The sequence below is a fragment of the Larimichthys crocea genome, chromosome XXIII, assembly GCF_000972845.2.
Source record: "Larimichthys crocea isolate SSNF chromosome XXIII, L_crocea_2.0, whole genome shotgun sequence".
Taxonomy (NCBI): domain Eukaryota; kingdom Metazoa; phylum Chordata; class Actinopteri; family Sciaenidae; genus Larimichthys; species Larimichthys crocea.
Window position 1 is genome coordinate 10,476,840 of NC_040033.1, and position 21,964 is coordinate 10,498,803.

General features: G+C 42.3%; 2 protein-coding genes across 5 annotated transcripts in view; one reads left to right on the plus strand and one right to left on the minus strand.

Moving 5' to 3' along the window:
• The first annotated feature begins 391 nt into the window (after positions 1-391).
• On the plus strand, positions 392-15,424 carry pan3 (poly(A) specific ribonuclease subunit PAN3). 2 transcript variants are annotated; one of them, XR_002042833.2, is made up of 18 exons: positions 392-1,257; positions 2,079-2,200; positions 2,797-2,869; positions 2,958-3,028; positions 3,203-3,347; positions 3,580-3,797; positions 4,062-4,166; positions 4,254-4,311; positions 4,763-4,924; positions 5,401-5,517; positions 6,914-7,015; positions 7,894-8,059; positions 8,323-8,410; positions 8,578-8,717; positions 9,852-9,981; positions 11,303-11,389; positions 12,266-12,330; positions 12,421-12,438. XR_002042833.2 is itself a non-coding variant. In XM_019273695.2 (18 exons), the coding sequence occupies exons 1-18, from the start codon at positions 873-875 to the stop codon at positions 15,422-15,424; spliced, it is 2,427 nt and encodes an 808-aa protein (XP_019129240.1). The 2 variants fall into 2 exon arrangements, 1 of the variants encoding a protein (XP_019129240.1); XM_019273695.2 differs by lacking the exon at positions 11,303-11,389 and adding an exon at positions 15,284-15,424 and having other exon boundaries at positions 873-1,257; positions 12,421-12,559.
• A 352-nt stretch (positions 15,425-15,776) lies between these two features.
• flt1 (fms related receptor tyrosine kinase 1) overlaps positions 15,777-21,964 on the minus strand; it is a 37,780-nt gene continuing 31,592 nt past the window's right edge. For 2 of the 3 annotated variants that reach the window (XM_027274095.1, XM_027274097.1), the window contains exons 25-30: positions 21,764-21,863; positions 21,518-21,623; positions 21,328-21,419; positions 20,985-21,054; positions 20,747-20,838; positions 15,777-20,004 (exon numbers count right to left, since the gene is read on the minus strand). In XM_027274095.1, coding sequence (XP_027129896.1) covers positions 19,836-20,004; positions 20,747-20,838; positions 20,985-21,054; positions 21,328-21,419; positions 21,518-21,623; positions 21,764-21,863 — 629 coding nt within the window. In that variant the 3' untranslated portion in view covers positions 15,777-19,835. Of the gene's footprint in view, positions 20,005-20,571; positions 20,646-20,746; positions 20,839-20,984; positions 21,055-21,327; positions 21,420-21,517; positions 21,624-21,763; positions 21,864-21,964 lie in introns of those variants that run through there. The other variant, XM_027274096.1, reaches the window with a different exon arrangement.

Below are 21,964 nucleotides of genomic sequence, written 5' to 3' on the forward strand. Positions count from 1 at the left end.
TGGGTGCATGCTTTTTAAATTTTATTTTTTTGTAATTCAAGTTTTTATTTCTTTTATCTCTGGTGTTTGACAGTAGAACATTTTACATTTTACATTGTCTTATACATATTGCATGTAGGATCAGATGCATGACAAAACAAGAATAAAATAAAATACAGACACCATATAAATGATGTTAGTGAAGTGAAGTAAAGTAAAGTATGGGGGACATATTGATGCGTTTACATGCTTTTTAAAAGTTTATTTTTAAATAAACTACTCACCCTGTCTATTTCCCCTCCTTGACTTTTACCCTGCATCCTCATGCATCTGTGTTTTGTGCAGACTGTGCTGCAGGTTCATATAAAAAAAAAAAACACTGTATGCAGCAATAATCTGCTGCTTCTGTTGGCTGGATTTGCTATCAACATTCATTTTTAACCCAGCTGTCTGCAGAGGAATGATCTGCAGAACTTGTCTCCCTCTGCCCCTCCATCAGCTCCATCAGCTCCATCGCTGGTTTTTGCATGTGCATCTCCACAGTGCTGCGAGCAGCAGGTACCCACAATGCAAAGCCATGCTAGCTGCTCCATAGCAGAGCAGCCCGACTGCAAAAAAACAACAACAGGCTACTCTGCGAGGAAGGCAGCTGCATGGAGAGCGACAACAACGACGACCAGGATTCCCCCGCATGCAATCATATTCCCGCAAAGCAAAAAATGCATCGTAGCCTTATAATGTGAGTACTGTGCAGTACTTTACCAGCTGCAGTCAGAGTAATCCGCTCCTTTAAAGGGGAAACTGTTTGCAGGCTAGCTGGCTAGCTCGCCAGCTATCTGCGTCTCTATGTGCGAGTGTCTTCCGGCAGCAGCGGCGGCGGCAGCAGCGGTGCCATGAACAGTGGACTCCCAGCTTCAGCTGCTCCGCTCGGGGGTGCCGGGATACCCAATGTCAAGGTGAAATTTTGCCGATACTACGCGAAAGACAAAACCTGCTTTTATGGAGACGAGTGTCAGTTCCTGCACGAGGATCCGTCCATGGCAAGCCTGTCGCTGCACGGTGGTGGTGGAGGAGGCGGCGGAGGCGGCGGCGGTGGAGGTGGAGGTGGTGGTAGCCCCGTCCCGTTGTCCATGGCCGCGGGTGGCGGGACGCCAGCGGGGTATTCCCTCGGTGGCTCCGCGGCGGCCTGCCCGGGAGCTGGCGGGGGGACCGGTGTGTCCAAGAAGAGCGAAACATTGGGGCCTACAGGCACGTCTCTGGAGGGACAGCTGTTAACCAGTGAGTACATCCACACAAGGCCTAACACAGTGACTGACTGGGACTTTACTTTTAGGCCTTGTTGGGCTTTTGTTAAAATTTAGCCCGAGGATTCAACCGAGGCCTAAAACAACGTGGGTTACAATTACGAGCCAAACATCCACACTGCGCTCTCTTAGCTGTCTTTTGTGAACAGCCTTGTCCTCAGGCAGTATTAGTCGTGCTTTATAGTAACATATAACACCAGGAGGAGGAGGCCTGCTGTTTGTGTGACAGCTGTGAGTGGGCACAAATCCGCGAGTTAGTAGCTCGTGTAGCCACACTAGCCGGTTAGCACGAGCTAACCTAGCGTTAAATTTACCGCTTTAACTTTAACGCGGGGAGCTTTAAAGCCTTCAGGGCGGCGTGACCAGTCCCAGCACTGATGTTTGTGTTTTATATATCAAGTTAAATGCTGTTTATGTGAACTGAGTTCATGTTACTATAAGTTTTAATGTTTGCTAACTTTAGCGTAGCTGAGCTAGCCGCGCACGGGGCTGTTGTTTTCTTTTTTTTTTAAAGTAAACAAACAACAAGTAAGTGAAATGCACATGAACTCAAAAGTTATCTACTTTTAAACTATTTCAAACTTTGCTGTGTGCGTGTTTCGCTTCAGTAGTGGCTGCACTCTGCAGGTGTGCATCTGTTTACATGCTCTCTAATTGGCTCTGTCATTGATTAAGCAAACACTGACATTAATTTAATAACTTTACCATACCTGGTCTTTGTCAAAGGACAGAAGTGTGCAGTAAAAAGTTATCTTGATTTGTTGTAAACTTTTTTATTTCTCGTGTCACCCACAGTCCCAGGGATGGAGGGAGCAGCCCTGAGCGATGCCAATCTTACCAACTCTTACTTCAGCAGCAGCTTTATTGGGGTCAATGGGTTTGGGAGCCCGGCGGAGTCGAAATACTCAATGATGCAGGTACAAAAAGGGGGGGGAAGCTGCAGATGCATGACGGGTGACAAATTTAAAAGGAAAAACCTGAAAACGGAGAAATGCGACAAATGCAGATCCGTCTGCACAGGTCAGCTCTTTCAAACATGATCTGTGGCGTGTATAAAAATGCTGAGCAGGACCAGTATCAGCGTGGCACGAGGGAAAGTGTCCGTAACTTCGCTAGGAACAGTGACTTAAGTTCACAATGTGAAAATTGTGGTCACGGCACACTTTTGATGACCGCGATTCATGTGAAATAAAAGTGGTATGTAAGGAAAAACAGAAGAGAAACTTTCCCTAGGTAACTAAGAACGTCACTGCAGACCGCCAGCACAAACTGAGAGGGATGTTGTAGTAAGATTACAGTAAGTCATTACAAAAATGAATGCACATTTGAGAGCTCAGTGGTGTAAAAAAAACAATCGCACAGGTTTTTCTGTTTTTTAAGTGTGTCACCTGTCTGTTAGCGTAAACATACAACACAACAAAAACTGCATGAGACTTTCTGTTTGTGGTCATGTCGCTGTGCAACATTGTGGGTCACATTGTAACACATCTGTTCTTGACACCGCTCCTCTCAGCGAATGACTACCAGCAACAGCTCTCCCAGTCTCCTCAACGACGGTGCCAAGAACTTCAGCCACAGCACTCATGGTAAGCGTCAGCCATGGTGCCCCGTCGAGCAGTATTCAGCGCTCATCCTTTCAGTATTGAAAGTTCAACTCGTTACACTCTTCCACAGATCCATTGAACTCCCCAACATCCTCACTGTTCAGTGATTTTGGTGCTCTTAGCATTTCCCAAAGGAGAAAGGTGAGCACACAAGCATCCTGTCCAAGACAGAGAAATGATTTTAAAGGGCTTTTAAAGTTGAGTAGTGCACTGTTGTACAAGCAGGATTAAATGTTCATCTTTGTCTATATTGCCTCTAGCAGGAGTGTTAGACTTCATCTAACCCTTGCATGTTTTCCTTGCTTGTGTCACCAGGCTCCTAACCCGGCAGCAAGTGAGTTCATCCCCAAGGGAGCTCCACGTATGACCACCATGGCTCAGTCTACTGTCCAGGCCTTCCCCTCGCCTCTCTTCCCACATCCTGGCCTCAGCAGCTCCACAGCTGCTGCGCTAGCTCCAGGTGAGAGTTTTTCGGCGCAGAAATCACCCTCTACTTTCTGCGCGGCTCCGTTTTTGTTTTCCATCTTTAGCTCTGAAATTGTGTAATCAGCAAGTTTGGGAATTCCCTCCTGTGTACGGTGCCACATGTGCTACCGATGAAACAAAAGCAGACCTCTCTGGGTGCTGTGCTCCTCTCAAACATGCCCTTTCTTGAAAATAATGTGTGCTTTTTCTTTTATCTGTAATTTTAGGCATGTCTCTGTCTGCGGGATCCTCTCCTCTCCACTCCCCAAAAATTACACCGCACACCTCACCTGCTCCTCGTCGACGCAGTCACACCCCAAACCCTGCCAACTACATGGTGCCCACCACTGCATCTGACCAGGGCGCTCACATAATCCAGAAAGAGACAGTAGGGGGGACCACCTACTTCTACACAGACAACACCCCGGCACCAATGGCTGGAATGGTATGAGTTGCAGACTTTTAAAGTTATATAACTAAACACCAAACTGAATTTAAAACTTGATCTGACTTTTGGGAGCTTTGGCTTCGGAGTTTGCACACCTGACACTTGGCACCAACTTCGTATCCTGATCTGAGTTTCGTTCCATCACCGTCATTTGTGTAGATATGAGCTTATGGTTGGGGAAAAAAACCTAATGTGTGTATCATCACACTGGTTTTCATTTCTCAATAAATAGGAAGCTGTTTCTTTCTGGTTCCATTGCAGGTGTTTCCTACCTACCATATCTATCCCCCCACTGCGCCCCATGTGGCTTACATGCAGCCGAAGGCTAACGCCCCGTCCTTCTTCATGGCTGATGAACTCCGACAGGTATTTGCCCGAAACCCCTCTTCCTTTTTCACTGTCTGCTTCTCTGGAGGTAATGTCTGACGTGACGCTGTCTTATTTCTCCTCCAGGAGTTGATTAACAGACATCTGATAACCATGGCCCAGATTGACCACTCAGAGAACCCAGGTAAAGGGTCTACTCTGTTCTTGTCACAACAAAGGGTTGTTATTAATCCAGTATTTACAATTAATGAAAGATATGCTCTGTACTGAACAATTGATGCTCTAATGTTCGTTCACAAACCTGCGTTGCTGCCCAGACAAATGTGCCTGTCTGCTGCGATGTGCATGTCGAAAAAAGTTTGTGGTCTCTGTGGGTTTTGCTTCTAGTCACCCACATGTTATTTCTGTATCTGTCATGCAATGCATGGCAACTGTGAACTGTCAAATCACTTTATGTAGTACATGTGCGAAACCAGATCATATAGAAAAATTCATGATATAGTGCTGATTTAGCAGTCAGAGAGGCTACTCAAAGCTTTTGGATCTGTTTCTTTTAATTGCATGTTGTTGTTGTTGCTGCACAGCAGCGTCTTATTTTTATTTTTTTATTTTTTCACCGCTTCTGTCTTTGGCAGATGTACCGTCTGAGGTGGACAGCTACCACAGCCTGTTTCCCCTCGAGCCCCTCCCTCCACCAAACCGCATGCAGAAGACCAGCAACTTCAGCTATATCACCTCCTGCTACAAGGCAGTCAACAGCAAGGATGATCTGCCCTACTGCCTGAGGAGGATACACGGTAAGAAATGAGTTGTTTTTCAAAGAAGCACGTCACGTGTGTCACACAACCAAAATAACCCCTTATTGCTATGCACAAGAGCAAAGTGCTGGACGAGATAAATAAGTGCTTCAAGAACCTTATTGGGGATGATTATTATTATTTATTTTATTTTTTTTGTAATGAGTAATCTCTCTTAAGATTCCCATTTCCAACCAAAGTGATTAAAATTTTTCAAAAATATGTCTGGAGCAGCCAAATCTGCTTTGCAAAATTTGAATAATTGCTCATTTTGAAACGGTTTTATTTTTCCCTTCTGGAAATAATAGTTCTAAAGAATTTGATAAGCTCTTAAAAGACATCAGTGTTGGAAATACCCAAATGTTACGATGATGATTTCTCACTTGGATTAAAATAAACATGTTATTACAATTAAAGGTAAAACAGGATGTTGGTTATTTATTTATTTATAATTGACTGTGTGTTTATGCGTGCAGGTTTCCGCCTTGTTAACACCAAGTGCATGATGCTGGTGGACATGTGGAAGAAGATTCAGCATTCAAACTCTGTAACACTGAGGGAGGTCTTCACCACAAAGGCCTTTGGAGACCACTGTGAGTGTGCATAAGCAAATTTTATGCACATGTTGTACTTGTTTGTGATTTTTAATTTAAGTTTTGCTAGTCTTATCTCTTTCAATGGAAAACAAGGGGTCTGACTAATAACTGGGGAAACAATCAGCCATGTCAGTACATTCTTATGTAAATGGTACCCAGTTTAGTACTCCAGCAAGTAGTCCGGCCGTCAAAAAACCCAGCAATAGAGGTGACTTAAAGTCTATAAAGTTTCTTTCAAAATATATTAAATATGTTGGAAAATAGTTGCTGAAAACACGTAAAAAGACTTTGAACGATGTATTAATGAAATGTGGAGTTAGAGGTTAAAACAGTTTTTCACCAGTTTTCAGTCCAGGATTTTGTGGGCGGTCCTTAAAGGGTGGCTCGATGACACGGTGAGGCCACCCTGAGTTTACCCCTGCACGCCTAGCAGAGAGATAGATATGAATTCATCTCGCTCAGAACGTTTCAATGTTAGTCATGTCATTTTCTGAACTCATCTGACACGTTTCAGTCGCTTTGAAATTGCTGCTTGACTGCTTCCATGAGTGGCCGTGGTTTCAGTGCATTCAGCGGACACGACCCCACAGTCCTGGAGAATACTGCTCGTTTTTTACCTGATTTTGACACCTAATTTTATAAACTTGTCAATATTTTTAATCATTCAAATCTGGCTGGGTGGTTAGTAACACTTTCTTCTGGTCTGACAAACTAGGAACGCATATTTATTCTTACTTTGCATAGACTTTAAGTGAACGTTAACTCTTGAAAAATAGTTTTTCTCTGGAGAAGTATAGCTGTTCCCTTTTTGAGCTGTATGTTTAAGCTCGTAGCTACAGGTCACAGACGGGTTGGCACAGTTGATGGAGAACGTGATTCAGACACTTCCAATAACTCCTCAGCGTTGTAAAGTCAAAATGTATCAGAAAAAAGCTAGAGGTCATCATTTCCATGATTCACAACATATTTTATCTAACAAAATATTTGGCTTGAGACTGTATCAGTTTGTGTTCGGACACATTTTCCCTGTGGTCACTAAACAGTTTGTATAAATGTGGCTGTCTAGCACCACTGTAAATCATATTCATTAAGTTGATTTAATTATTATATAAATGTTACTTTAACAGTTGCAAGAAATGTGGGGAGGGAGGAGGTCATAGTCTGATTTATTTTCAGTGCAATAGCTTTATATTTAAGTAACCAGTATACTTGTTGATGCAGTATTTAAAAGTTAGCAGGAGTGATAAAGTATCCAGCTGGTTGTTGCATTGTCTCATGATGGTAAAGACCGTTGACCAGTGAGCACAATGCAGGACAAAGATGTTTGTAGACTATTGCTGATTCTTTAGCTTTCTGAGCTCTAACTCGTTCCTTTGTCATGTTTTTGCCTCAGCGTTGGTGTTCTCCTATGACTTCCATGCGGGTGCTGAAACCATGTTCAGCAGACACTTCAATGACCCAGCAGCAGACTCGTACTTCACCAAGAGGAAGTGGGGTGAGTACGTCTTCTCTCCCTTCGTCCCTACACGTTGAAATAGACCCACCGCCGCTACACCTGCAACCCTCTGCTTCACACATTTGAAGCTTGTTTACTCGTTTGCTAATGAGGTCATCAGCCCAGGTCTATTTAGGTGTACATTTTTCATGGTCTGCATCGCGTGTGGTTGTGCACACATCCGATATTTGCTGGCCTAGAGTTGCATTTGTAAAACCCTAAACATACTCTCATGGATGTCTTTGTTCTGTCCTAGTTTGACAGTTAGCATGTGTGTATCTGTGCAAGAGAGACATGGGGACCTGGAGGAAACTGTGGCTGAAACTGATCCTAGGGCAGGTGGGAATGCAGACAGAGGAAGCAAAACCATTCAGACCCAGGCTCTGTTTAGTCTGTAGCAAACAGTGATAATAAAGCAGAGAAACATACAAAAAAAAGTATTGCATTACATAGTGCTTGGCTTTAAGGTAAACAAACTTTTTTTTTTTGTTGCCATCTCTGGCTTCCTGAGTTTGAAACATTGGTCCTTGGTGTGCAGTACACACCCTAACACTTTTCGTTTTTGACGAGTGACGAGCTGCTTCTCAGTTTTGAAGATTTCAGTCTTACATGACACAATAAATTTCCTTTGGTGTAAGATTGTGGTCAGACAAAATAAAGGGAAATATGATGGGTATTTTTCATAGCTACTCTCTGATTTTATAGGAACCTTTGATTCATTGATAATAATCATCATATTGATTGATGAGGTAACGTAGGTGTCGTTGCTCACTCATAACAACCGTGACGTTTTTCCTGACGAGAAAAAGTCGATTCAGTTACATTGCCTAGCCTGCCTGTGTGTGTGAGATAAGACGTGCGTTTGTGTGTGTATGCAGGACAACATGAACCTCCCCCGCCACGGCAGCACGCAGGTCTGCTCCCCGAGTCTCTGATCTGGGCCTACATCGTCCAGCTCAGTTCGGCCCTGCGCACCATCCACACTGCCGGCCTGGCCTGCCGTGTCATGGACCCCAGCAAGATTCTTATTACTGGCAAGACCAGGTACACACACATTAATAGCTCAGCAGTAATTTATCAGTCAGTATTTATCATAATCGTTCAGCATGGGTTGTATCAATTCATTATTTAATTGTGGAACTGCATGAATTTCCAGCCAAGAAAGTGTAGATATGTTAACTGTAAATGCATTAAAAGCAGAAGAGTTTTTTTCACTTCAGGCTTCCTTTTTCTCCACAAACATGTGGTTGTGAACACGCAAGCACACTACACCAACTATTGACGACATCGGTCTCTTATCTTTCCAGGTTACGGGTGAACTGTGTTGGGGTGTTTGATGTCTTAACTTTTGATAACAGTCAGACCAATCATCTTGCCCTAATGCCACAGTACCAGGTATTTCCTATAAACGTTGTTTGGGGTCAGTTACAAATAAAGAGACGCATTACAGAAAAGTTGTACAACATTTTTTGGAAAGAGTTATGACACATTTTCTTAGCAGATTCAACATGTGGATATTTTTTAAAACATGACTGTCGTTTTTTGTTTTGTTTTTCTTGTAGCAAGCAGACCTAGTGTCGCTGGGCAAGGTGGTGCTGGCATTGGCGTGTAACTCCCTGGCTGGCATTCAAAGGGAGAACCTGCAGAAGGCCATGGAGCTGGTGTCCATCAACTACTCTTCAGACCTCAAGAACCTCATTCTGTAAGAAAGGAAGAAGCAGTTTGTGTTCATTTCAGACGCCACCTGTCATTTTTGCGCAGAAGCTACCGAATACCGGGCTCATGACAGTGACCCGTTATCTGTAGCAGCAGGTTCTGTCAGCATCCCCGTATCTACATGCTGTTCATCCTCGTCTCCTCACCATTTAGCAACAAACAAGTTCCCTCATTTTCTTCCAGCTACAAGACGTAGTCCCTTCTTTGCATGCCACACAAGGCTGTAACTTTGTGACAGATTATCCTTTTATCTGTCACATGTGTAACCCTGTTACCAGTGAGAAAGTTTTTTTTTTTAAACATCTTCTGCACAAATCCCCCCACACACAACTAATACTGATATATTTCAACAGAATGAGAGCCCAAGGTTAGGATGGAAACTGCATTATTCAGCATATTAACACTGAAGTGTATATCTGATGATATCTCCCGGAAAATGACACCCACACCACGTCGCTCATGATGGTAGTTGCATCTGAAATTGTGATATATATATATTTTTTCTTCTTTTTATCCTGGGGAAAAACGTCAAAAGCATTTTATGTATATTAGGTGAGCAGCTTAGGCAGCGGATAATTATGCACCGCGGTCAAGATTCATGAATGGAACCCAGTAACCTTACTATGTTGGGCATGAGCTGAGAACATGCCTGAAGATGTAGGTTATCTCTAATCTAGAAGTGCAAAGTCGAACAGAAATGAACTCGCTGTGCTTCACACTTGTAGATACTATCTGAGGGGAGTTGTCTGTGGTGTCTTGAACACTTGAACTGCTCTGTGTTTGGTTCACTGATCTTCGATGTGTGTTCATACCTGATTTTTCTCAGCTGTTATACATAATCATGTAGCCACCCATTCACCCAAAATCTATGTAAATGCTAGATTAAGATGGAGTCTGATTGAACATGTGATTGTTTAACTTGAGCATATAGACATAGCTATTACAATGTTGTTATATGAAACAGGACTATAGTCGCTCTGTTAAAGTGAGTCTGAAACTGGCAGTTGAAAATGTAACTGCTCATCTGTGTAGCAGTGTTTACCTTTTGATAACTGATCGTTAGTGACGTTACGCAGTTCGACCCGGAGGCAAACTGATGTTTTTGTATGTGCTTGTGCAGGTATCTGCTGACTGAACAGTCTCGCCTGCGCAGCGTCAATGACATTATGCCAATGATCGGAGCTCGATTCTACACGCAACTGGATGCATCGCAGATGAGGAATGATGTCATTGAGGAGGACCTGGCCAAGGTACATGAAAGAGCACTACTTTTTAATTCAGAGATGTTTATTTCTAAAAAAAGAAAAACTGGTGAAGGGTGAGAGAAAAAGCATGCACAAGAACATATGATTCAGTCATGTTGTTTTCATGCTGATATTCTCGGTTTGGGGCCGGAAAGAGGTATAGTGAGCTAAGAGAGAAGTTGTGAGCACACAGGATGTTGTACTGTATATTGTAGGCTTTGCAGCCTCGTCTTCAATTTGGTTTCCCTATGTTAAAGTGTGAACGTGTGAAACAACCGAACCTCCCTTCATCCTTCTTCTTGTTCATGCCCTAACTTCCCCTTACGCCCTGACTCTCTGCACAGCCACTAAACAAAGTTGTTTTTTTAAACCCTCTCCTCTGAGAGTAGCTGTAGATTAGACCTGCCTGTTACCTACTGATATCTGCGCTTGTTGGGGTGTTTTTAAGTGGCTCCACATTGAGAAGCAGCAGAGTTGATTAAATTTGTGGACGAAAGCTTTAAGGCTTTATGTTGCTTAATGTTACTAAGACCAAGAAGAACACACTGTGTGTGTGTGTGTCTGCGTGTCTGTGTGTCTGTGTGCTTAACTGTAACATAAAGTTAATGTGAAGTGTCGTAGGGCATCTTCCTCAAAATGGACCCTTTTCAAGACATAACTTGACTTTTTGAAACTTGAAATATCAAGTTTTATCAAATCACTGTAGAGGTGTGTGTGTGTGTCTGTGTCTTTTTGGGGGATTTAATTCCCTAAACCAGAACAGAAGAGAGAGCCTTTATTCTTATATGCCTTTTGTTTTTAATTAAAGTTCTCCAGTCATAACTTTTAGGATGCTCATGGCTTGACAGTAACAGCTGCTAGGTTGCCATTAGCAAACAGTATTAATTGTTGCCATAGTGATTATATAAATATTGCTGGACTGGGCTGTGACGACGCTGCTCGCGTGTCGGTGTGTTTACTCCCTTGTGCAAATTCGAAAAAAATGAAGTTTGACTGTGGGGGGAAGGTTCAACCAACGTGAAAACAGCTGGTGTTTTGTATAACAGGAATCGAGGGTGGACACCGATAACACTTCATGCAAGCCAGCTAAGGGAGCAATCATCAAGTGTTTGGGCCAATGTGGAAGTAACACTTAAAATACAGTCCGAGCACGCAGATGCTGGCCACAAAAAGACACCAACCTGTAGTGAAAAATTAGATCTTGAAATGGCATTAGTAGTCCAGTGTTAAACTTTTCACATCTCCCAAGACGTTAGTTTGGATCAACTGATGTTGGAGGACACCAACATGCTCGGTTGACTTCAACACTTTTCACTTTGTCCAACAGTGCAGAAAACGTTTGACAGGGTGAGACAGGCAGAGAGGAGGAAGAGAAAGGAGAGGCAGGAGTGAATTATATCTGCAGAGGTGAAAGGTGAGCTACAACTTAATCAGTGATCTGATGTGGAATCAAAAACATCAAGTCATCATCTGCAGCTTAGTGCACAGTTGATCCTTCAGAGCTTTTTAGATTCCTCAGTGACGTTGGAGCTGGATTATTATTTAATAATTAGACCAGACTGCGTACAAAATGGATGAAGAAAATGCAACTTCTTCTGGTTGACTTTCAGTAAGGAGGAAGTGTCTTTTGGGAACTGTATGAAAACAGGGTGTAGCACCATGTATGGACAGAAAGTCAAGTGACAGGTTTCAGTTTCTGACAGTAGTCTCTGCAGGGATAAATAGTCTTTATATTTCCATTACTTGTAAGGAGGAAGTGCCTTCATGTATTCATTGATAATTAATTAATTTATTTGTTTGCATGTTTATTTTCATTTACCCCTCAACCTGCAGTGTCAGCACACCCCGTAGTGTTTCTTTCTTGGTACAACTGTGATGGTGTAAAACCGAACCACAGCAACAACCCTACAGCAGTGTTCATCACTTTCTGACCAAAGCTGAGTTTTGCTGCCTCCTACAGCCTGCAGGAGCACTATTATACTGCCTTTGTGCCAAATACAAAGTTTGTTACTTCACATTTGTGCCATTTTATTTAGCCTGTTAAGAAAATTATATTTCTTTAACCCTGTGTGGTCCATCAAGCATTCGCCCACAGTTACAAAAGCACTTGATAGGACCCGAAATGGGTTAATTTGAAAATCTGGTTTCCTGTGATCCCTTCTGTGAAGCTGCTTATTTGTCTGATCATGTTTGTCTGCTGGAATGACCCTGTGAGCATCAACATAACTGTGTTACATATCATAAAAAACATGTTTGGGGCTGTTGAATACAAATCTTTGTTTATTTGCAGGAGGTGCAAAACGGCCGTCTTTTCCGCCTGTTGGCCAAACTGGGCACCATCAACGAGCGGCCAGAGTGAGTAGCTCTAGTATAAAGATCCGCCAGTACATAACTTGTGGTTTTGTTGCTACTCTGTGACCTTGTGTGTTTGTGTGTGTTAATCAGGTTCCAGAAGGACCCGACGTGGTCGGAGACGGGTGACCGCTACCTTTTGAAGCTTTTCCGGGATCACCTGTTTCACCAGGTGACAGAAGCTGGGATGCCCTGGATCGACCTGAGCCACATTGTCTCCTGCCTCAACAAAGTTAGTGAGCTTTCTTCTTTTTTTTTTCTTTAACTAAATTGATGATATTTAAAGTTGTCCATGATAATGAAGTCATTTGTCACACATGCAAAATGACCTATTTTCAGAACATCTGTTCATGCTTAATATGCACGGCTAAAAAAAACATGCATGCATTTGCCAACCGATTGCAGAAGAGAGAGAGTAAAAGTAGGTCTATTATTGGCCTTCTTCCATCATCGACATTTGGTTACCAGCCGGTCATGGGCAAGAGCAGCAGAAATGATCTCAGCACTTTTTAAACGGAGTAATATGTTTAGAAATGTTTTACAATCAACACAGATTCAAACAAGTTGTATCTCAATTTCTAAATCCAAAAAACATCTTAAAGCAGCCCTAAAAATAAAAAAAATAAAAAAAGCGAAAAAAATGTAACCAACACAGATCGTGTTTTGCTTTCTTTCTTCTGTTCCTCGTTTCAGTATACTATAAACTAATTCTGAAACCGGATAAAGCTGTGTCATTTTGTACTTTTGACATTTTACCATTGACTGATCTGTTTCATCATTTCCACATAAATCTACTCACTTCAAAAACTGTCTACATACGTGATGTAAAAGGTTATCAGTAAATGCTCTTACTCCCCACCTGCTGCTTAAAAGTAGAGCTTCAACCAATAAGCATGATCAAATAATTAGCCAGGCTATGTCAGAAAATAGTGGAAAATCTAAATTTCAGTTGGAGTCAGACAGTCAAATACAGTGACACACCGTCGAGTACAGTCAAGTACAGTGACACACCATTGAGTACAGTGAAACACCGTTGAGTGAAGTCAAGTACAGTGACACACCATTGAGTACACTGAAACACCGTTGAGTACAGCCAAGTACAGTGACACACCGTCGAGTACAGTGAAGTAGAAAACGCACAAGAAAACAAACAGATCGGAACATTGAGGAACTTTTTCACAATGGAGACAAGTGGAAAAAGCTGCAAAAAAGGCATGAACAAGCGGATTACCAACAGCATCAGTAGAGGTGGTGCCTTTTATTAATAGGCCTCCTGTATTGAACCGTGAACTTGAACTTACTCCTGAAGAACTGCAGGAAACTCTCATCTCTGAGGACCTAGATTTTGATCCTGAGGAACAACAGGCTGCAAAGCCACGTCCTCCCAAGGTGAAGTACACTTCGTGTAAAGTCATACTAACAGGAAACAATATAGAATTCATCTGGCGCAAAGGACCCAAAGATTCACGAAGAAGTTGAGCCAGATCAGCCTCTGAAAGTAAATCATTGTCTCAGACCAACTGGCACCAACCTCCCAAATGAGACCATCTCTTGCCAGGAGCCTAGTGAGGTTGAGCTTTCCCTGGTCAGCAGTGCAGCTGAAAAACAGCCTGACACGAGACCTGAGCCATCGAAAGTAGCTGTCTCACCCCCTGAGCAAGTTGCTGAAAATCCTGAAGAAACACAGGTAGCTGTGACCCTGAAGGAACCACATGTGGACATCGTCCCTGAAGAACCACAGGTGGCTGTGATCCCCATGGAACCACAGATTACTGGGATTCCCACTGTGGCCCTTGAAAAAGTTGAGCCAAAACAGTCTCAGCCAATAAAGCTTGGGCTAAACTCAATTGTAATCAACCATGCAATTGAGACTGAATTGAGGATTTATCTCCAAGAGCTTTCTAAGGCTGATCCATCTCACAAACTTGTCTTTGTTGATGGGCAACTTGGACTTCTTGATGCACTTGTAAGGTCAGTTTAAGAACGGCAGCTCAACCAGACAATTGAGCCATCACAGGTGCCAGAACAGACTCAGACCCTTGCCTGAAATCAACCAATGCCAATCTCCAAAATGACAACATCTGTTCCCAGAAGATTGATGAGGTTGCGTACCTCCTGTTCAGGGGGGCAGCTAAAAAGAGTGCTGTGGCATCTGAGAACAGCTTACTTGCAAAATTCAACCAAGAGGAAAAGTCCTGAGACATATCCAGTGGCGCATAGGACTACAGTTAGTTCCTGAAGAAGTGGAGCCAGAAGACGAGCCTCAGCCTCTGAAAGCACCCTTCTGGGTGAAATCGACTGAAACCAACTTCCCAAATGAGACCATACGTTACAAGGAGATTGAGGGTGAGCATCCCCTGCTTAGGAGTGCCGCCGAAAAACCACAGCCTGAGATCAGACCTCAGCTACCAGATGTCATTATCCCTTCCAAAGATTAGCTGTGACCCCCAAAGAGCCGCATCTGATTGTGGTTGCTGAAAAACCACAGGTCACTGTGATTCCCAAAGAACCACGTGTGGCTGTGCTCCCTGAACCAGAACCACAGGTGGAAAAGATGATGGCAGTCCCTCGAGTGAGCAAGAAGCTTTGCTTAAAGAGAAATGCTTCAGAGTCAAAGAGCTCTGCATATTGAAGCAGATGCACAACACAAGACCATAATCAAGACCCTCCAGCTAGGAATGTTCTGTTTTTAATTCAGAAAGCTGACGTGATTTGACATACAAATGTAATAACACTATCTGATATAAGAGAACTGCACACAACATAAATCTTTAAAGATAATTTATTTTCAGTATTGTAAAAGTGCTTCTTTGTCATAGTAGTTTTAATACTTTAACTCATTTTAAAGGTCAAGTGTGTCAGATTTAAGAGGCTTTATTTGCTGAATATGCATAACTATGTTCATGAGTGCATAATTACCTGGAAATAATCACTGTATATTCTTGTCTTCACACAGCTGGACGCGGGCGTTCCTGAGAAGATCAGCCTGGTGTCTCGGGATGAAAAAAGCGTCCTGGTTGTGACCTACTCGGACCTGAAGCGTTGCTTCGACAGTACCTTCCAGGAGCTGCAGGCCGCAGCCTCCGGCTCTCTGTAGCGCCCTCTTAGGGGCCCGGGATGGGATTTTTCCGGACCTGGAGCACACTATTGCACTACAGGGGGAGGACCAGGCTCATGGAGATGACATCAGCATGGCGAAGGCAGCGGGGCAGGGCTTCGTGAACCTCAGTCACATACACTGACCCTGTCACACCAGGAAGGCTTTTTTCTAAAGTGTATTTTTTTTAGTTTTCCTAAACCCCGCAGCTGAAAATCGTAAAACAAAAGGAGAAAAAAAAAGAAAAAGGACAAATACGGAAGCTGTGACGAACAAGTATGATGACATTTTTTTAGATTTGGGGAACAAAACGAGAAACAACAAACCATGAGGTTTTGAACTTTTTTCCTGCTTTTATTGTTTATTTCTACAATTGGGGTTTATTTTTCAGAGGAGGATGCACTAAGATTTTAATTTTTTTGTTAATTTTTTGTTATTTTTATGAATATGTGTGAGTGGCCTACAGGGTGTACAGAGAGCTAAAGTCACACACACGGACATAAATACAAGAGCAGACTAGGAATGACAAAAAACAAACAAACAAAGAAATCCAGCTTTTTTTCTATTGACTGTGTCCCTCTTCAGGCTGGAGACCACACCCCTTCATAATGACGCACTAGGACACAGGGGCACACCACTCGAGGCTTTCGTTGGGGTGGGATGGCACCTGTTTCATGAAATGGGCCAGCCCACCTTTGCCTTAGTTGTCGGTTACCCCCTCAGAAAGGACAAACCACTTGGGTGGGTGGGAATGGTTTGTAAAACTGGAAAAAAAATCTGCGGATTTCTGACATTTTAGTTCAGGAGATTGTGGAGGCTCATATGTGTGGGTGGGTGGGCAAGCGGCATGGACTGGGACTTGAGATCTGGGGGGGGTTAAAATGTGTTTTTTTGTTGGCACTGTGGAAGGGGTGTCTTCTCCTGATGCCGTCAACCAAGTGTTTGTTACGTACACAGCAACCACCTTTGGTTAAATGGACGCTATCGTGACATGAACTGCTCAAGGATGGGTCATTTTCGGTCTGGCTGTCCAGCACTTGGGTGTAGCCCGCGGGTGGGGCTTCTTTTGAGGTGGAGCCACAGCTGCCTCTATGTGGAATGTCCTTATTTTGTCCCCCGCCCCCCCAATGTCCCCTTTTCTCTGTCTCTCTCTTACTCTCCCTTCTTCTTCCTGCTTTCATCCCACACTTCACTGCCCCCTCAGGGGGTCTCGGGCCCCTCGACATTTGAGAAAAAAAAGTGATGCTTTTTGTGATTTTTCTAGCTGGTTTTTCTCTTTGCTCAGATTTTGTGCAGGAATGCATGATGGGGGGGAGGGAATGAGGGCAATTAATTTTTGGCCTCAATTCAACTCTTTGTTATTCTGTGGACCAATTCCAGCAGGGGTTTAGGGAAAGGGGGAAGGGGTGGAGGGCGAAGGAGAGAATAGGATCAGGGCACCAACAGTTTATTTTTTTTAATTTGACTTTTAAAGATCATGATATACATTCGTGCTGGAGACAAAGCAGTGGTCGCTGGCTGTTGCACTCACTCTGAAAGGCTTGGATTTCTCTCAGGATGACAAACAGCTGGAGGGGCCCAATGATTGAATGTGTTTTGGCTGTCATTGGCTGCCCCCTGTCCAGTCAGATAGATGAGCTACAGTGGGAGTGGGTGGGACGTCTTCAGATTGAGGTTTTTAGGAAGTTAACGGCATTGTGAAGATCATGCTGTGAGGGGTTTCGTGTCGCCCTTAAGCACAGGACACTGACCAAATTAATCGAGTGCAAACCCGAGGTAAAGAGATCAGTCCAAGCTCTGTTCTTGATTCCTCTGCCTTCGTTTTATTCTCAGTACTTTTGGCAGAATGTGTACAAACGTAATACCGTAGAACACCAAGGTAATGTGTGTGAACAGCGCTGTCGGATATGAGACAAATTGAGGTGAAGGGCTCAATTGAGAACAGTGTCTTGGCTGCAGACGGTTGTCACGGATGTTCATGGCCTGTGCTCAAGGGCAACAAACCTGCAGGGAGCCAGCTGTGTAAGATCATGTACTACTTCCTCAGTTTTAGTAAAAACGGACAAAAACACATTTGGTGAATGTGGTGCTTTAGAAAACCCTCAAACACACACAGACACACACACGCCCCCAACTCGGCCTACACAATGTCAGTGCTCATATCACCATCTTCCACATCAATAACACACACTCCAGTTAATATTAGTGATGACCATCTTCTCCTCCCCCACATCAACACACCTACAATCACCATCTTAGTATGTTTTATGCCCCTCTTGTGTTCATTGTCTCAAATTTTGCAATATTTGTGTGTACAGCAGTATTTTAATAAAGAATACCAAAACTGATACATGCAGGATTTTTGTGAGGGTTTTTTTTGCATTCAAGGACATAAATCAAATGCTTTAAAACATGTTTATAGAAGCGTAGAGACAACATTAAAAACATTTTCAATGATTAAGCATCCTTTAAAACTAAATACAAGCAAATACAATGCACCAAGGCTGCACAAACCTTGAAGTTTGTCTTGGTAACGGTCGACAATGTTTGTGTGATGTATATCTCACTTGTTTGAAAAAATGTGAGCTAGTTGACAGTTTTTCTTGTTAATTCACAGACCACATGTAAAATCTGTTAACGCAATCTGTATCTGAAAACGAGAAACGAGATCAAAATGCTGTCAAGTACATACATACATATAGATTGTGTGTAGATATAGGTCTAGGTCTTATAAAACATGCAAATTATGTGCAAATGTTTTTGTCCAAAACAAAAAAAATAATCACATCACTGTCACTGAAGACAAAGAAAAGCAGCAATTTCTCATAAATGAGAAGCTGGAAGTCGTAAATGTTTGGTATGTTTTGCTTAAAAAATAATTTAACTTGAATGGTTTGGAGAAAAAAAAGGAATATGTATGGGGAAATCATTACACTTAACTGAAATAATGTTCATGCATTCAATAATTTGGGAAATACAAATATATTGCAAAAGGCAGCGTGAAGAAGTTTATACGCATGTCGATTCTTAATGACTTGATTCTATATAAAAACATAATGAATATAGAATTAAATATACACTCATTTGTCTGGTTATTAGGTATATCTAGCTAAAACCAATGTATACAACAGCCCTTATATTTTGTTTTAGCTCTTGTGAACATAGAACAGACAAGGTCTGTTGCATCTGAATCAGTACAGGTCATGGACCACAAGATCAAAAGAATACAAATACAAAGGTTTACATGGTTACAACAATCCGATTTAAAATCAATCCCAGTATTTATCCCCCTTCTCCTTTTGTAATTGAAGGGTAAAACTCATTTTCTCATTAATGTGGACAGAGTTGATTATGTGAATAAGAAGGACTTTGGTAGGACGGTTCCACTGGAGCATCAGAGGATCTTCAAAAGGTATGAGTCGCTTCCGCTGAGGCCTAAAGGAATATGTTTTGCTCTAAAGAAATCTTTCCAAGGTACGAAAAGGTAAAATGAGAAATCAGATCGCACCCAAATGGCACAGTCCTCTCCAGAAAGGCTTAACATGAGGGCGCGACTAATAAATGTCAGTGTGGTCTGCCGAAAGTCATCCACACTAACCTCCAGCAGGAGCGCTGGAGCTCACTAAATTTGGATTTTTGTTTGAGGGTGAATAAAAGAATGTCAGATTTTCCATCCAAAACAGGGAAATAGACTGTGTTTGTTGTAATATTGTTTCTCTTAAAGTTTTAAAAAGATGATTCAACTGCATGACATATTTTGCTGAAGGGTTTTTCTAATATTTTGTCCACCCTTCGAATAAAACTGAACATTATAACCTTTATGAAAGTACATTTTATTGCTGTTGCGTTAGACTAATTGTATCTAGCTACTATCTAATAAACCAACAACTGAGTGAATATTTACATTCACAAACAAGTGTCCAGGAAATGATTACAGCATTCAAATAAATACAGATACATCCTGTCTAACACATATTATAATTCAGTGGATAACAACTTTTTTCTTTTCCAGCATAGTAATTGTGTAGGAGAAACAATTAATTCATACAGCAGTGTTCCTCTTCACAAAGCTCAGCACATGAGGTACCAATACAATAAGCTCTAGTAGTTGTAGGTTGGTAAATACATTCTGCATAACTGTGATGAGTACAATCAGGTAATACGTAGCTGCTCTTGAAGGGGTTACGTGTGGTATTGCAAGATAATACTTGGTAACACTGAACAGGCTTCCAGCATGTGTTAAATCTAGAGAAAATCAGAATACGTGGAGATAATATGATGAGGTAGAGGATGCAAACAGCAAAGGTTAAAGGCAGCGTGAGTTCTGACTGACTCAAAAGGACAAGCAGAAAAAAATATATATATATATACCCTGTGTGAAGTCGTCAAAAGAGTTAGACAGGAACATATGCTAGAGGGACGGGTAGAGGAAAGCAGAGTTGTAGTCCGGAGGAGGAGAGCCGTCCTCGTCAGACTCCCAATCACACGGCAAGATAGACGGGTCGTCGTCACGGAGACCTGTGGTGTCACCGCACAGGAAAGGTGCCTGTTTGTCCCGACACTTAGTGAAGGAAAAGAACCTGAACATAACAAAAAAAAAACATACAAAATAAGAGTCATTATCTTGGTTTATTATGCTTTTTATGTCAACATCCACTCATGCTATTTGTTGTGGAGAAATCGTTTCATCGAATCGAATGCTGCTGCTCTTCAAATCTTTATTTTTCTTCCACCTAGGTTTTTTGGCACCTAACAACTCCTGTCCTACAGAAAACATTCAAATATCACAACGTTCAGCTCATTTAGGACATGATAGCTATTATTTCACTTATTTGTACCATTCACACTTTTTTAAAATATTCAACTTTTTTCACGTTCAAATTCACAACCTTCAAATCTTTCTACAAACCTTCAACACTTTGAAGTTCCACTACTTCTACATACTTTGTCTGCGTTACAGGCTTCAATCAAACTTTAAACTGTACACGAGACTATTAAACATGTATTCAACTTTTTTAAATCCTTTACAATTTTTGAATTACTCATTTCACATTTTTGTATCAGGCATTTCAGCAGAAGGATCCACAGATTTTCCGCAGGAAATGCAGTTTTCTAGTTAGTATTGATATTGTGATGAGTGTAAGAGGGGATCTTGAGGGGATTTTCTGTTGTAGCATGCCACAAATGGAGGTCACAGGGTTCAGCTTACGTGTTGAGGTCACTGTAGGGATAGTGTTAAATCTTAGATCTCTCTCTATAGAGCATGAAATGTCTGGGTTGATAGTTGACACGTCAAAGCAGTCAGAGATTAGACGTTATCACCTGCTGAGTTTCCTGTTCTTGGCGCCGTTATTCCAAGTTAAATGCTTCAGCTCCTCGGATGGTAGGACCATGCCGCTGTCACTCTGCTCATCCTTGAAACAGAGGGGACGCAGACATGCAGCTTATCATTGTTTTTTCAGACAAAATTCAGAAATTTGTATGTGGTTTCATTTTTGACAAAGTGAGGATCAAGTGTGTGTTTGCGTGTGGTAAAGAAGAAGTAAAGGTGTTTTCTTACATCAGAGCTGTCTAGCTCCTCGCAGTGCAGTTCCTCAAAAATCTGAAGTGTGGCCATACCCCGCATGTAACTAGATAGAATAGATTCAGATTAAAAACATGAGTTGGAAATTTCCCAACTTTCTCAACCCGTTTCCTGTTGTTTCATATACCTTACATCACTCTCACATCTTCACCTTTCATTTCTATACCTTCCTTTGTATTTAATATACTTCTACAGCACTTCACTACAATACTTGAGTACTCATGCACATGCACATGTACATTAAGGTGCAGTGGCTCAGACCTACATGCAGTATACCAATCCGCATAATGTTTTCATTTCCTCTTTCTTGCTTCCTTACCTCAGGTTTGTGACTGCAAGCGGGTTTTCTTTCTCGCTGCGATCATTGTCTCCTGGTGTAAAAGATCCCAGAGGAATATAATCCTTCCCTTCCTGCGCAATAGAAGGAAGAATTGTTGCACTTGTCAGACCATTTGTGTCTCTTTCTTTTGTGTAAAAAAAAAAGAAGATGTAGGATAAACAATCCGGACCTGCTGAACCCTCTCTTGCAGCAGGTCTCCAAGGGTCTCCACCAGGTTAGGGAAAGTGGGTCGATCTGAGGGACTGGCCTCCCAGCATGCCAGCATCGTGCTGTAACTGCACACACAAAGATACAGGTGTTTTGTCTGGGTCACTGATTCCCCCTGTAGTGATCTATGTTTTTTATTTAACTGTATCCCTGCCTCCTCTGATGATTTTAGTAGGGTCAGTGTTTAAAAAAACCCATATCCACCCACATTTCAGGTGTGCTGTACTCAGGCGCTCGCATCCTTGTTCCCCCCTTCAGCCTGTGGCAGAACTCTTCATCGATGTGAAGACCAGGGTACGGGGACGCTCCTATTGGATAAACACGCACATCCATACATCAATATCTGAATAGTATAAGATCATAAGGTATTAGATCTTAGTGTTTGTTGCAGGGCTTCTGTTTCAAGTTA